Source organism: Camarhynchus parvulus, chromosome 2, assembly GCF_901933205.1.
Source record: "Camarhynchus parvulus chromosome 2, STF_HiC, whole genome shotgun sequence".
Classification (NCBI taxonomy): domain Eukaryota; kingdom Metazoa; phylum Chordata; class Aves; order Passeriformes; family Thraupidae; genus Camarhynchus; species Camarhynchus parvulus.
This window is the reverse complement of record NC_044572.1, coordinates 32,760,210-32,776,214: the sequence shown is the minus strand read 5'-3', so window position 1 is coordinate 32,776,214 and position 16,005 is coordinate 32,760,210. Positions and strand designations below refer to the sequence as shown.

Sequence of the window (16,005 nt, the reverse complement as noted above, 5' to 3'; positions counted from 1 at the left end):
ATTGATATTTATGTACAAATATCTGTTCTTTAAAATCAGGTTTGTTTGGGGTGTTGGGGGGGGATGTTGTTTGTTAGTAAAAAAGAATTCTGTGTCAAGCTATTTAGAAAGCAAACAAACAGCATGAAAACACTACAAGTTAAATCCTGAACCTTGGCAAATCTTGGAAACCTGTTCTGAAAGCAATTTTCAAAAATGAGCATAACAGCAAGGGTAAATACATTTACCTTCTTTTTCTCTGCTGGCATTATTACAGTATGTAAGATTTTGTGCTATTTGACTACTGGTTTTTTCCCAAAGATGTGTGTTGGAGCTTTGTTTGCTGTGTGCTGCTAGTGAAGGTGTCAGCCAGTAACAGCACCTGTGTGATTAGATAATTTTGGAGTGCACACAAAACATAACCATGTCTTTTAACTCACTTAAAATCCTTCACCCAGGGGTTTGTCAAATCACAATGTGGCCATATTGTAATCTTTTTTTTTTCCTGATTGGCTCTGCTGACTTGATTATAGTTATTACAGATGGAGCCATACTGAACAGATATTGGAACCCATTAGTCTGGGCTTTATTATTCTGTGTGATTCTTTGCTTTGTAAACAAATACAGGGACACAAGAATCCTTTTGTTCATAGCCCAAAAACTAAGATGACCAAAAATTTATTCAGTAACTTGAACACTGTATAAATAAGATCAGATAGCAGCCTGTCTTAATAAAGATAGATGAGACTGATTTGTTTAACAGATTTTTACAGCTGTTATCATTCAAATATTTTAACACTTCCATTTAGAGAATTAAGTTCTTCTAATATGAGCTGAGAATCTGATTAATGTGAGAGTCTTGATATTTGGTCTTGATGGGCACAGGACATTCAGTCAGGGTGCAGCAGGGCTTGGGGATTTTTGTTTGCTTTGTTTTTAAATATGGCTGGCTGAGCTTTATGGGAGGGCTAGACAGTGACTTTTTTCCATTGTAAAGGCAATTTTAAAATGGTGTGACCTCTTGTAATAAGGCTATATTAACTTAGATGGAAAGATTAACACCAATTTAATCATAAAGGCAGCTTGTCAGTGAGTTCAGTTCTTACTGTGTGCAAAGACCTTTCCAGTTACTGTGTCACCTTCTCAGCTGGAAAGGAGACAGCAACATTGCCAGGGTAGTGCTGTCATCCCACCAGGCACTGACCTTAGTTCATGTGTTCCATCACCAAGAAATCTCCTGATCACATCTTGTGAACTGAAGACTGGGCTCTCACAGCGACCAATAGTTTGGAAATAGCTTTCCATGACTTATGAAGCTGGCTCTGCTTTTGCAGAGGAGTGTCAACACATGAGCAGTGGAAATGAAGGAAGTTTCAGCTATTCCAGCATCTGTGCATGAATTAGTGTGAGCATAGCTTTGAAATAACACTTTGCTTTTTCTCTTCTGTCCTAAAATTACTGCGTGATCAAGTTGCACCCTGGCTCCCAAGATGTTTCTCACATCAGCTGATCTCTGTGGGACAGCTTTGCCATTTATGAGAGCATAGAATTTGGCACAATCTGGTGATGCATTTTAACTGTTGAACTTGGTAGGGTGTACCTTTGCCCTTTCTCTTCCATCCCACTGCAGAAGAGAGAAAGCCAGGACAGAATTTGCCTCAACAACATCACACTGGAAGTAGCTTTGGAGCACTTGTGCAGTATAGGAATCACAAGAGAATCACTGTCACTGAAGATGCTGACTTAGCACCAGACTTCAAAACCAAAAAACCCAAAAGGTCCTTTTCTCACATGATAAGAAAAGTAACTTCTTTGTGTGCAGAATTCTGCCCTATATCCCAATCTAGTCTTTGCAATGGTAGGCAGCTCAGTGTGGCTCACTCCTCACTTGCACACACATACTCAGGAGATACCTGAGTAATTTCTTAGGTGTGGTTTGAGCACCCATCTCACAACCAGTGTAAGACTTTCCCCCAGAATTGCACGGGAAATGGTGTTTTGTTTTCCTTCTGTTAGAGCTAGCATCTTTTTGAGACTAGAGTTGAAGTTTCCCCTCTTTTTAGGGTTGGGCAGGGAATGGAGTTCCTAGAGTCTAAAATAGGAAGGGTACTATGAACTCTGAAGTTACTGTGGAAGTTACTGCCTGCTTATCTAGCCCAATTTAACTGTACATGCATTTTGCCATGCTCCTCTCTGTTTCTTTCTCTTCCAGGTGCTTTAGCTCAAATAATTTGGCTAGTCTTGCATTGAGTTTTCTTATCTTTTTTATATTTTTGAAGAAAAGGCATGAGACTTGGACATGTCTTTCTGTAATTCAAACAAGAATTCAAAAGACCAGTTAAACTTACAGAGGAAGTTGGACTAAAACCCTCTGCCATTTTATGCCATTTGAAACCTTCTTTAGCCTCTTGACTGTGAATTTTCTTGTTATATTTTTGTATTTGAAATTCTGCTTTTGTTTTTGAAAATGTCTGCATTCATTGAATAGCAACTGAATTTCAGACAAGTATATGCTGCCTATGGCTTATTCAAATGTCTTTATTTTGAAAAAGTTTTTGAGAGGACTGTTAAACATCTGTTACTTTGCTATTTAAATAACCAATACTATGATGAAAGTCAAACAAAGCAAACAGCAACAACACCAAACCCACCAACATGTATTTGAAGGTCCCACAACATTCTTTGAACGCTTCTGTTGAACTTTGTTATTTTGAATTTCTTGAAAATAATGCCCAGAAACAGCATGATTCACCTACCTGTGACTAAACCTGTCTTTTTTTTTTTTACTTCTTGTTCCAGATGTCAGATGGAAAAACAAATTCTGGGGGAAGTCCATGGAGATTGTTCCAGTTGGCACAACACATGTAACTCTTCCAGCGTAAGTGCTGCCACTGGGCACTGCTGTTCCTGTACAGGCACAGATGCTTGCACACACTGCAGCCACGTTCATTCAGAGGACAGCCAGCTCTGCTCTGCCCTTTGGAAGGACTGATGGCTTTGAATTCATTTAAAGAGAAAAGGGGATGAAGAAAGACCCCACCAAACCAAAACCAGAAGCATAAATCAGAAGCACTGACTCTTTCAAAAGTTATGAAAAACAAACAATAAAAAAAAAAACCTTTACTTCTGTGTACCTTGAAAAAAGAAAAGTATTTTTTCTTTTTGAAAGTATGAAAAGGTATTTTCATACTTCAGTTGAATTTCAACCTTAATGCATTTTAAACTCACAGGGAAAAACTGTAGGGTAAAGGAAGCTATGAATTTTTTTGCTCGAGTATGGGTTTGGGGAAGAGGTGGTGGTGTTCTTGTCTTTTTAAACTATATTTGTAGGGACCCTGACACCATGGGGTGTTCTGGGCTGTAGGCAAGGGCAACAACCATCATCACTGCAGAAATAATGACTGTAAGTGATAAGTAGAAACAGATATTTTATATCTGGTGTTCATTATCCAAGGAAGCAGCCACTGTAGTGAAGTGTTGAATATAGTTGGTTTGTTTCCTTTTTTTTTTAATAAAAATCTGCCATGTTTCAATGCTGGCTTGTCAGAGTGCCCATTATTGATGAGCAATTAAAATCCCTTAAAATTTGGCCTATATCCATCATGTTTGCAGAACCAGAGGTCTAAAGGTTGCGTATTGTTCCAATTCAATCTGTTTTCCAGTGAGAGCGTACAAAATTAATTAATCTGCCATCCTTCCATCTGAAAAAAAAAACCAAAACCAACAGAGAATTCAAGTACCTAGCACTCATCAAATCAAGCATGCCTTTTTTTTCAAATGGGTAAAATTGTAGTCTAGTAAGATAGTATCCAAAAGGTAATGTAGAAACCATGTTCTGTTCATAGCACCTGCCCTAAGCTTTGAAATGAAAGGATGTGAATGAGTCCTCAGAGCCAAAATAATTAATATATTAGGGCCTATGATGGGCTGAGGAACTGGGAAGCAATCTGATTCATATGTGATCTCCATGTGTTGGTTTGTATCCCTGTGTATTTGATACAGAATTGGGTACAAAAAAGGTGACAAGGCTATAGGGAAAATTAAACATTAGTATCAAGGTTCATTTTGAAACAAATGATTTTTTTGAAGTGGATTTTTTTAGCATTTATGATAACATGTGACATGCACAGGTAAGGGCAGAAAAACAAGTTACTGTGGGATAAATTGGCTGCATATCTGCAAGTCTGTACAAACTGTCCTTGTTTGTGCACTTAGAAAGCAGCAAGTGAAAGCAAGTGATTAAGGGGAGGAAGAGAAAGATTCCAGTAACTTCACAGGATGTTTGAAGGCACTTGCTGTGGGGAAACTGGTACTTTGTAAGTTTATATTTTACCTTACCAGTAATGAGTTGGCCATCCATATTCAGAACAAATTTATGTCTTCATGAGACTTTCCTTTCCTTGATGCTTTATAAAGCTGTTTTATGAGAGCATCTACTTCTTTCGTAAAAGGTGAAATGTTGCATTCCCTATTGGTATTTGTTTATCTCTCCCCATCTGCTGTTTCCCAATGTGCAGCTGCATCTTGAAGTGTCTGGTGAGAACTTTGGCTCTTGCCTAAAGCACACATATTAGGCTCAGCCTTGAGAGCTTGAGCCAAGCTTATTCCTCTCAGTACATGTCAGATCACTCTGGTTGCCCATGTCCTTGTGTCTCCATTGTCCATTACAAGCTTGGATGGGCATCTCAGACTGTAGAAGATACCAGAATGATTACTTCTGGAAACTTAAAACTGGTTAGAAGGACAAGTAAATTGAGAGAAAAGTGAATTCAAGACTGAAGTATCTAGCAGAAGTCAAAAGGATTTTCTGGGAGGTAGGATTGTTGTCATAGGGTTTGTTTTTGAGAAGGTTTGGAACAAGAAGATGAAGCATTCTAGTAAAAAAAAAAAGTTTATTTGGTTTCTCTAATCATGTTGTCTGCAAATGTTTTTCCTCAAGCTTCACTTGGACATGGCATGACAATTTTCTTGTGTGTAATTTTCCTTACAGTTTTAAAGACCATTTTGCATGGAACAAGGTGACATCCTGCATCCATAACATCTTGAGTGGGCAAAGATGGATTGAACACTATGGAGAGATCATCATAAAAAATCTTAATGATGACACGTGCCACTGCAAACTGACTTTCATAAAGGTAACCACAGCAGTGTTGACTCTCCTTTTTCTATCAGGCACAGCAGTGGGAGGATGCTCCCTGCTGAAGCTCAGTACTTCTGCTTACAAGCTGTAATTACCTGTGATTCCTTGAAAACTGTAACTTTGAAGGAACTGCCAGTCACTAGACACAAAAGAGAAGCAACAGCTTTGAGTGATTCCACTGGAAATGCGGGAATTATGGGGAAAAGAATATCGTGGAAAACCTACTCTGGGTTTGATGAGAGACACAGGCACAAGGTGGCTACTGACCGTGGTTTAGCACGTCTCCTACTGGCCCACTGGCACATGCTGTGGTTGCAGTCATTCAGCAGCTGTAGGACCAGTGCTTATGCAGGGTGATTCTCCTGATGCTCTTTTCTAGCCCTTTGCAGGTACTCAGAGGAGTTTAAGTAAGAAGTTGGGGTGTTACTCAAAGCTTTTACTTCAGTACAAGTACCATATATATGACTTCTTCAGGAATTGTCCTTATAACTGAAAATGAATTCAGTTTTTGGCAATAGATGACTTTGTAGTAAATGAAAATCAATGAAAATGTAAAGCAATGCCAAAATTTCTAACCTGAGAAATACTTTTATAAATCATCCTAAGAGACTTACCTTTACCTGCATTTTGATGGAGAAAGGCTCTGCTGGACATAGAACAGGCCATACAGATACAGGGGATACAGTACTTCAGTGTACCCATGCAGCATGGCATGCTCCCCAGCAAGTTTGGGGTTTTTAAATTTGTTTTCCTGAATACTTTGTGCTTTCTAAGAAGCATTAGGATGATTTTTTTTTCCAAATACTTACTTGAAAGTACTTGAAGGTATTTTGAGAGTTGCACTGGATGTTTAAAGTTCAAATATTTAAGGCTGAGAGCCTGCAAATCTCACCCCTTTACAATAGCAAAGTGTTTAAAGTGGAGATTAACGTATGAATTCCTTCTCTTCCTCTTCTGCAAATCTGGGAGAGATGTAGATAACCAAATCAGGAGTCAGGGTCAACTGTCCGTGGGCAAAATTCAGGGTCAGCTGCACTTTACCTCAAACTGCCCCTAAAAAAAGGCAAACAAATGCAATTCTCAACATTAGTATTTTAAGAAGCTAACATACTAATGAGTTTGTATTTTAAGGGTACTAACAGCAGTTGTTTGCATTTGGTGTTGTGATGCACACCTAAATGAACAGTCCTCATTGCTCTACAGCCTGGTGCTACTGGCATGGCAAACTGGCCTGCACTCGAGCTCTTATGCACCTCCTTTCCCCTTGTTCCTTTTAATTCTAGGCAAAGTATTGGAGTCCAAATGCACATGAGATTGAAGGCAGTGTCGTGGATAAATCTGGGAAAGTTGTGCATCGACTCTATGGGAAGTGGCATGAAAGTTTATACTGTGGGACAACTTCATCTTCAAACTGCATATGGAGAGCAAGTTAGTGATCAGAATTGCTCATGTACACAAACTGAGATCTTCAGTATAAGCTTACTATTTTCATATCTTTATTAGGCCCCAATTTCTTGTTATTCTTCTGTAGAATATTAGATTTTTGTCAAGCATTTAAAAGCTACATCAGATGAATATATAATTTAAATAATATGAGAACTTAATCCCATGGCTTCTTGAATTTTCTCCATTCTCCCTTATTTTCATATTTGGGAATGAAGTGAGTATTGAGAACTCTAGCAGCAAGGAAAAAAAAGGAACAAACTCCTACTGCTCATGCAGAGAAATGTTGTTTATTTCATGTGTTGAACACTGGAGGATAGCCCACAAAGCTCAGTTCTGTAATGACAGTGATAGCTGAATTTCTCCCAAGCTTGTGGGGTTTTGTCTGCTGTGTTTTGAAAAAACATTATGATAATAGCATGGCCTTCATCACAGTTGTGCTGTGATTCAGCTGAGAGAGCAGAAATTTGTCTTGTTGCAGTGCAATTATCAAAGGGGATGTTCTCTTTTGTCACATTATTAAAAACCTCTTGTTCCCCCAGAACTGACACTATGGATCAAGCATAAACAAATGACTGGAGGGAGGTTGAAATTTTCTTTCTCAATATAATAGCATTTAATTGAAATTCTGAATGTACTCTTTTCTTCTGTAGATCCAATGCCTAAAGATTATGAACAGTGGTATGGATTTACACAATTTGCACTGGAGTTAAATGAACTGGACCCACAAACTAGGTCATTACTCCCATCCACTGACACACGTTTTAGGCCAGACCAAAGGTAAGAAGCTTTAACTCTGAAATATTTTCCTTAAATAGTTCTTAATCTTCTGTACACTCACTTTACCCTGAACTCAGACTATTTTCTGTGGATAACTGCAGTGTGTTTCTATTTTTACATTAATGTGCATCTGAAACAGACATTGTAATCACTTATTGAGAAATGGTCTAGTTATTATGGAAGTCTGTCCTAAAATTGCCTCTTGGATGCTTCTAGATAACTGCCTTTCCAAGGATGTTAAAACCTCAGTACTTCAGGTACTGGATGTTGAGCATACAGTATTTGCGTAACCTAAAACTGAGACACTTGAAACTCCTTTCTGCAGTGAAATTTTAGCTTTTGCAAAGTAGAAGAATCTAATTTAACTGTGACTCTGAGCTTGTTACAAGTGTTAGTTTTCCTTAAGTGCTTTTTCCTAGTGCAGTCATCTGCAGAGGTAGCTGTTTACCTTTCAAACACTGTGAAATACCTGCTGGAAAGATTAGATTTTTCTTGGGGCAGGAGACCAGTTGTCTCATATCACTGCTGCTGCAGGTTTCTAGAAGAAGGGAATATTGAAGGAGCTGAAATGCAAAAGCAGAGGATCGAGCAGCTACAGCGAGAACGACGGAAGGTGCTAGAAGAAAACAATCTAGAGCATCAGCCTAGATTTTTCAGGTACTAGATAGCATAATAATTAGCATATACTATCATTTATTGAAATTCTTATTATAGATCTGATTCTAAATTGCCATGTGATAGGCTCCAGTTTTTTCCAGAGCTCCCCTATATACTTTGGGTTTGTACTTTGGTGATGTAGAATACTCCTGACTTGGTTAAAACTTACAGTTATGTATTAGTTTTTTATTAGTGCATCCCTGAGGGTTTTTTTTTTGCCTTGATGGGAATTGATATTTGGTCTACATTTGTTTTTGGCTGATTGAATGTAGCACCTCTGATTCTTTGAAGCAAGCTGAAGTAGCTGGATTTAGCTCAATTACCTCTGCTGAAGTTCTGCTGAATTCAGTGGGATTGCCTGGCAGGGAAGTGTGCAGAGTTGGAGCCTTTTGCTTCCAGGGCTATTTTTGAACATGCTTCCCCTATTTTATGGGGAGAGAATTATCGTTCTGAGGGCACTTTATCTCTTCCTGTTGTAAATCAGTTAAACAGGAGATCTGAGGCACCAAAAGACAAAAAGGAATGGTCTTTTGCCCTCCAGCTTCTCTGTCCTCCTGCAGTGAAAGAGTTGGAGCTAAGATGAAAGTTGTATGGGCCTATTAGCAGATCTGGGATCCTATGTTTTCTGGATATATCTGTACTGTACTTCTGAGAAACACTGGAATGTTTTAAATAGGTGCAAAAGGGAATGGCTTACACTACTACATCTCTGACAAGCTGGTGAGCTAACTTATCACATGCCAATCACATCTACTAACGGGAAGCAGGATAAAGGCAAAGTCTAATACTTTGTGATTGTATATTCACAATGAGAACTGTGAATAAGAATGAGGATTTGAATCCTTACAATGAGGATTTGAAAGCTGAGATTTATCCTGTAGATTTAAATGGTGGAATAAAAAATTTAATTATTATGTAGCAAAAGCATTAGAGCAGATAGAAGTTAATGCATTTGGCTCTTTAATAGTGATGTTCTCTGGTGAACATGAGATTGAGATGCCTCTCCATGGCCCAGTACAGACACACACATTCAGCTCTCCAAGCTGTACTGCCTTGTTTGCAGGCTGCAATGAGCTGCACTGCTCCTGGTGGGCTGGATTTGGTATCTGTGCATGGTGCTACACTGCATCACACAGCATATGGATGGAAAATATAAGCTTACATTTGTTTAATCTTTGATAGGAAATCCAGCGATGACTCTTGGGTGAGCAATGGAACCTACATGGACCTTAGGAAAGAACCTGGTTTTTCCAAACTGGACAATCCTGTCCTCTGGTGAAAAAGGAGCTAAGTGAAGATATTCTGTGCTGTATTCTTGGATCTGATTTAAAAGACATATATATAAAATATAACTATGTATCTATATATACACACACACACATACAGAATATGTGTGGTGTGTGCATATGTGCAAATGTGCATATCTCCAGAATCATGCTTAATTTAGAATCTGATAATTCATTTGTTTCCTTTACTCAACTATTGCAGTGATTGTTTGAATGTATAAATACCCTAACTTCCTTTTATAAAATATTTAATAAATAGTACTGAATGTTAACAGATGGAAAAGAGAGGAGCTTTTACACTACTTTTTCAATGTGTAATAATGTCAGTTCTGAGTTAAATTATGCCTTACTGAATTGCATTGGAGACAGTAGCATCAGCATCTCCTAGCTGTGCTGAGGAGGAGTGCAAGCCTTAGTAACTCAAACTGTAGGTAGGCTTCCACAGTGCAATGAGTAGTTCAGCCATCTCTGGGCTGGTATTAATTGCTAAAACAGATTATCAGCTGGTGCTGGAATCTGACTGTGATCTTTTGCTGTCTGCAGGAAAAGATTTAAGTAAGCTTTTGTTTCTATTAACTTTCTTGTGAGCTTTATGGAAGAGGTAGTTCTGAGCTTATGTCGGTGGTTCTACTGCCTTATACATAAGCTGTACCCGGTTAAATGTAGTGCTAGAAAGTCAGGAATCGCCAAAATTTTCCACTGGGAAAAATTTTCACTTCAAATTTATAGCCCCCAAAAGGGCAAAAAGAGGAGATCATTTGTATATACTGCTTGAGCACTGACTAGATGAAGAAGCTCTCTCTTTTTCCAGTAAGTGAGATCTTATACAGAGCACGAAATCCTGTGCTTCCATAGCTTCATTTGTTTTTATTCACCTAAAAATTGCAACAGTAAGACTTTTTAAAAAGTAAGCAAACTGATTATTTTAAGCTAGAAATTTTTTCCTAGTATTTTGATATTTTCTACCTCTTAAGAAATAACGTATTTAAAATCTTATATTTAAAAAATTACCATCTGCCTTATGGAGAAGTGTATGGAGTCTTTGATCTTCCTGTGCTTGTTTGTTAAGTTCAGACAAATATTTAAACGTCTTGCACTAAATCAATTGCATCCCTTTCCTGTAATTTTATATGTATGATTCAATTTGTGAAGCTACTAAATCATAGGTCAGAAATTTAACAGGAAGCAAATGTAGCAGAAGCCTCACTTTTGAATGAAGATGATAGAGATGGGCAGTATTGTTCGTTTTTTCCCCATCGAATCACAATGCCATAGTCATTGACAGACTAATTTGCATTCCCACATATCTGCAACCCAAGCCTGATCCATGGTTCTTCAAATCTGCTCCGTGTGTCTGCAACTCTCTGGCAGCAATGCAGTTTTCTATGTGATAGACCTGCATCCTGTCATCACACCCTTTTCTTTTCTTTACATGCCACTGTAAAGACACAAATCAAATGCTGGCATGTTAAATTGGCTTATGGCTGGAACAACTGGACATGGTATGGATAAAGTAGACTCCTAGGAGGACAGACTAATAGCTTAGAAAAGCTGGCACTTTACTGCAATTGTGCTGCATTGTTCTAGCGAAAATCTATTAAAAATGGATCTTTGTATTATATGTATCATGAAGGAAATACTATGAAGGTTTTAAATTTTAAACAAAATCTGTGGTGTCAGATTAGATGTATATTTGAACTTTGCTTTCTATTACCTTGAAGCCTCATTGTCTCAGAGGCAGATGAATGCTTTTCCACCATTTTTCATTTTGCCCAGGATCTCTGCCTCACCATCATTTCCATAATTTATTACCAAAGAAGTTAGCAAAATTATATCTAATTAATATGTCTGCAAAAAACTTGACTACTATGCCAGCACCTTTAAACAGGGCAAGTTCACACTTATATGAAGACAAAATCTGGGCTTTGATTCCAAAGGAAGTCTTAAACTTTGGGGGCTGTTTGGCTTTTCAAGAAAAATGAGGTTCTCTTCATGCCTTGTTCCCTTCCTGTCTTTTATTCTTGTATTAACTGTCAAAACCTGGCACAGAAATGAGTTGATAATTGCAATTATCCTTGCTGTTGGTAATTACAATTTATACTAAAATTAAGGTTCATTTAAAAACAAAAGAGGGTAGAGGAAATAAAAGCTTTTAAGAAAAGGAGCAAAATTTGTGGAGGCTGCATTAAGCTTGCTCATTGTCATATTTGGCAGCTACTGTGATACTGCCTGATCTGATTGCTGGGTTTGTGTATTCTGTGTGTGCAGGGGATTCCCCCACGCAGGTATTAAACAAAACAAGTCTCATATGGGGTATTTGAGTCATGATTTTTGAGAAATCAGACTGGCAGTGCCAAGTCTGATTTCTCTAACACTCCAAACTGTCTGAAATACAGACATGGGATGAATGACAAGAAGCATTGGGCTGAGCAGTGCCTTATATAAAAATTTCTTCATCAAAATTTCTGTATCAAGAAAGTAAACTCCAGAGTTTTAGCACTGTCTCCATAAAAATGCCTGAGAATAATCCAGGGTGTTTCTTAAATGCATGAAGCAAAATCATTGAACAATTGCTCCTTTTGTAACTCTCTAATACACACCTCCAAACACAATGTAACCAGTTGTGAATGATCCTCTGACCCCACATTTCCAACTGCAGTATAGTTTTCCCCGCTTACTTTTGTATAAAACAATTGGGTTTAGTTGTTAAACTTCTGTCAACTGTATATTAAGAAATGGAAGAAATTTGTCTTGATGTTAGTTCTGTGTATTTCTGCATGTAAATATATTCAACATTCACAAAGTTAATATATTCTATAAAGTTATTCTTGGTAAAATATGTAATTTTGGTAATTTTCTTCCCCAAAACCTCAGCTGTGTTAATGGCTTCCTGCAGTATAACTAAGACAACTGTTATTCTTAATAACTGACACTGAGGGACTTTTTACCCACTATTTCTACCCTGAATGGTAAACAAGAATGCATCAGGGAACTTAACTGCTTCCTTTCATACACAGCTGTGATCCCCAAGGTGTGTAGCTCAATGGACCAGTCTTAAAATTTCCTGATGACCTTTGCCTGCTGTTATGGCTGTCTTATTTCATGACTTTATAAACATTGCTTAATATGAATTTGGAGGCCAGATTGAGAAGCACACGTGCAGCTCTGCCTTTCTGTGTGTGTCTCTTCATAAAGTAAAACCCTCACTATAAACTTCCATCAAGGTGATGGAGCAGCTCAGGCCTTTGGGTGTCAAAACCCTGCTTCGTTTTTGAAGTTGTAAAGCATAGAAAGAAAAAAAAATCCAGGGAAACATAGGAACAGAAACCCACAGCTCTACTTTTAGATTTGCAGGCTTGATGCTTAGTTTCTGATTTTGTGTAGATTTGTAAATTTGGGATTACAAAACAGCATCACTTGTTCAGGAGGCAACTCTGGGTAGTGTAAAGTGCCCTTTAGACCAAGTGGAACTAGAATGCACCATTAATCACTGCTTTCCTTTCTGGATCTCTGTTCTCTGAGATATGCTTGATGTGATAGTTTGCCAGCACTGAAGTACTTTTTTAGGCATTTTTTGAAGTACATATCCAGCAGTCTGTATTTAGGTTCTTTATGCAGAGCTTGGAAAGTTAGATGCCTGGAAGAAGGACCAAAACCAGCCCAAATTTTGATATGGAAACATCCTGGAGATCCGTTCTTGCACCAACCAGTTTTCTTTGAAGGACTGGAAACAGGATTGCTGCTTTCTTTTAAGATCTGGCCTCTGAAGGATGTAATAGTTGCAAACACATTCACCTGTATCTCCTGGCAGCTTAGTGTTGAGTCCAGATCGTGGTACAGAAAGAACCCCAATGCATGGGACCAGAAATTAGGGCCCAACCAGGGACAGCTTTCACATTGCACAACAGTCCAGAGCTGTTCTTAAAACAAACAACAAAGACCTCACCACTTTCCATGCCCCCCACTTTCCCTCAGCTGTTTACTGTCAGTCCTGCTCAAGTTTTCTTTGTGGTCCCTTATTCAGTGTCCCATTTTTCTCTTTATTAAAAAAAATGATTAATAGGAATACAGTCCATAGCAGCAAATGATAAATCATATGTAGAGGCTGTAGTTAAATTCTTTTCCCCATAAATTCCTTCTGTATCTTTTCTTTGATTGTGAATAAGACTTTCTTATGCTCTGGAGTCAGACCTGGTAATGGTAGTGTGCTATGGAAATATGCATCTGTACCTGCTCAGCAGATCCTAATTACAAATGTCCTTGCATCTGCTTTTGTGTAAATCTCTTGTGCTGTCTCTCCAAATGACCAGCAGGAAACTTGCAGCAGATCCTGCTTTGTTCAGGATGGCTTCTTTTTTGTGCACAACTCATGCAGAGGGGGCAAGCTGAAGAGAAGTGCAAAACTTGGCCCATGGTGCATTTTAATGGAGAGAAGGATGACACCCAACTCGTCCACATATCTGAATACATCTTGCAAGGGCTAGAATGAGATGGTGCTATTCAAAGGAGTGACATTAAAATGACAGGGTTTTTTTGGTTGAGTGTGTTTTCCTTCCTGAATTATTCCTACAATAAATAAAATTCACAGTGTTCAATAACTCATCCTTTGTATTTTCTAGCTACTGGTGGGTGCAACTTATTCCAGCAGCCGTGGGCTCATAAGAAACTGCACATTATCTGGCTTACCTTTTGAAACATAGTAAATGCTGTAACCTACCACCAAATGTATTGCTGTACTGCTCAGTTCTTAGCTACTGCTCTTGCTGCAGCTTTTTGAAAGCAATAAGAGAAATTTTCCACGTAAGTAGTTGCCATATGTTAAAGAATTATTTTAAATGGTTCATTTTTTTAAAATACAAATTGTTGTTTTGGTGTTTTAATGTGTAAAACAAAACTGTATTAAAGCTTATGAGAATGTTTGGGATGCTGATCCACAAGAGTGATGATGTCCATCAGCTCCACATGCTGGAGATGGTTGGCATCCCTGAGAATCTGAAAGTCTTTGTGTTAACAGTATTTTCCTAGTTCCAGTATTGGAAAACCATCCCACATGTATGAGGTATTACATAAACAAAGCTGCTAAATGCTGAATTTGTTGTTTGCTTTGATAGGGCATTAGTGATTTCAGAATCAGGAAAGGTATCTTCTGTATTAGAATTATTGCTGACTTTCAGACATTTGAGAAGTCTCTCTGTAGTCAGGACCATCCCTGTTTTCTGCTTCACTCCAAATATTTGTAATAACATTGGAGTACCTTGATGCACAACTTGATTTATTATTTTTGTCTCTGTAACCAATTTTGTTGGATGTTAATAAATCATACTTGCAAAAGGTCACAGAGCGCCCTGACTTTTTCCCAGGGATTGTGAGCATCTTTCTTCAAAGGTTGTTAGTGGCAGCTGAAAAAAATCTCACTGCTGTAGTGATCTGTGCTTTTTACACTTTGCAAAATGGCAAGTAGGAAAGAGCTTCCATCTGCTAGAACCCTTATTTATCACTCTAACAATCTGTCTGGAAGTTGTGCAATGTTCCAGTTGTACTGCTCTGCACAGCTCTGCTGCACAGCTAATGTGCCAGACACCAGGGCAGGAAAAGGGGTAAGCTGATGGAATCCATTTACAGCTGGAAGTTTATTCTTAAAAGCAGTTTTTAGTACAGACGTCCAGCATAAATATTATGTTTTATTATAAGTGTAGAAACCACAAACTAAATGTTTTCCATACAACAACTTTTAAAAAACAAGGAAACATGGTATTTACTGGGTAAAATAGCTGGAAAGAAATGATAGAAATGTGGTGGTTTTTCCCTTAGAGATGGTGATTTAGGACAGCTCTGCCAATCAGACCTCAGTGATGTTTCACATCCCACCATATGTGTATAAGATGCAATATGGATGGACTAGGATCTTGAAAAATGTGGGAATACAGTGAGTGTAACTCCTGACCAACACAAAATCCCTGACTGCAGTTCTGCAGCACTTTGCAGCCTCAGTGTCTGCAAAGATTTGGTGGGAGGGAGGATGGAGAATTCGGAAAGAGCTGGGAAAACTGGATCTATATATTTGTTACCATGCCAAATATCCTCAACTGTGGTACATGGCAGAATCAGGATAAAAGCCAAAAGCAAAACAGTCTTTACAGTGGGCCAGAATCAGCTCCTGGATTTTTGAAATCCAGCCATTTTGGTTCTGTTGGGTTAAGAACTTTGGAACTTTGTCATCCTGTCAGGGGGAATTACTTCATTGCTGATTTATTTCATAGAGATCTGATACTGTTTCATTGGTATCTGAAATAACTAGCATTTAGTTCAAGTTGCTGGCAAAGTTCTGGTTTATAGAAGCAGTAGTATTTTTTCCATAATTATAAAAGGGAGAGGAAGATTGCAAGGGATGCTCATTATTGGTGACCCACTCATGAGCACCCAGGGCAGCAGGAATTTCTCTTGCAGAGTGAATTTCTCGTGACTGCCCCACAAGCTAATACCATGCCAAGTGCTCACAGTGTGGTCAGTTTTACCCAGACAAACCAGGCTGTTCTCCTCTACAAAAGTGCAAGATAAACTTGGCGAGTGCAGAACTTGCATCCAATTTGTATTTAAGATCAGTTGTCTTTTCATTTACAGTAATCTCTATTTTAAAGTAATTTTGCTTACTGCAAAATTATTCAGACCTTCATAGGGTGATGAAAAACACTGAGAGCTGAGCAAAGCTTGCTCTACATA

General features: G+C 38.3%; 1 protein-coding gene across 5 annotated transcripts in view; it reads left to right on the top strand.

Annotated features, from left to right (window-relative positions):
- Positions 1–14,544, top strand: part of OSBPL3 (oxysterol binding protein like 3) — an 87,841-nt gene extending 73,297 nt beyond the window's left edge. For all 5 annotated transcript variants that reach the window (XM_030970114.1, XM_030970106.1, XM_030970091.1 and 2 more), the window contains 6 exons: positions 2,779–2,857; positions 4,970–5,114; positions 6,403–6,547; positions 7,216–7,342; positions 7,877–7,999; positions 9,182–14,544. In XM_030970114.1, the coding sequence (XP_030825974.1) occupies positions 2,779–2,857; positions 4,970–5,114; positions 6,403–6,547; positions 7,216–7,342; positions 7,877–7,999; positions 9,182–9,278 (716 nt within the window). In that variant the 3' untranslated portion in view covers positions 9,279–14,544. The remainder of the gene's footprint in view (positions 1–2,778; positions 2,858–4,969; positions 5,115–6,402; positions 6,548–7,215; positions 7,343–7,876; positions 8,000–9,181) is intronic.
- The last annotated feature ends 1,461 nt before the right edge of the window (positions 14,545–16,005 follow it).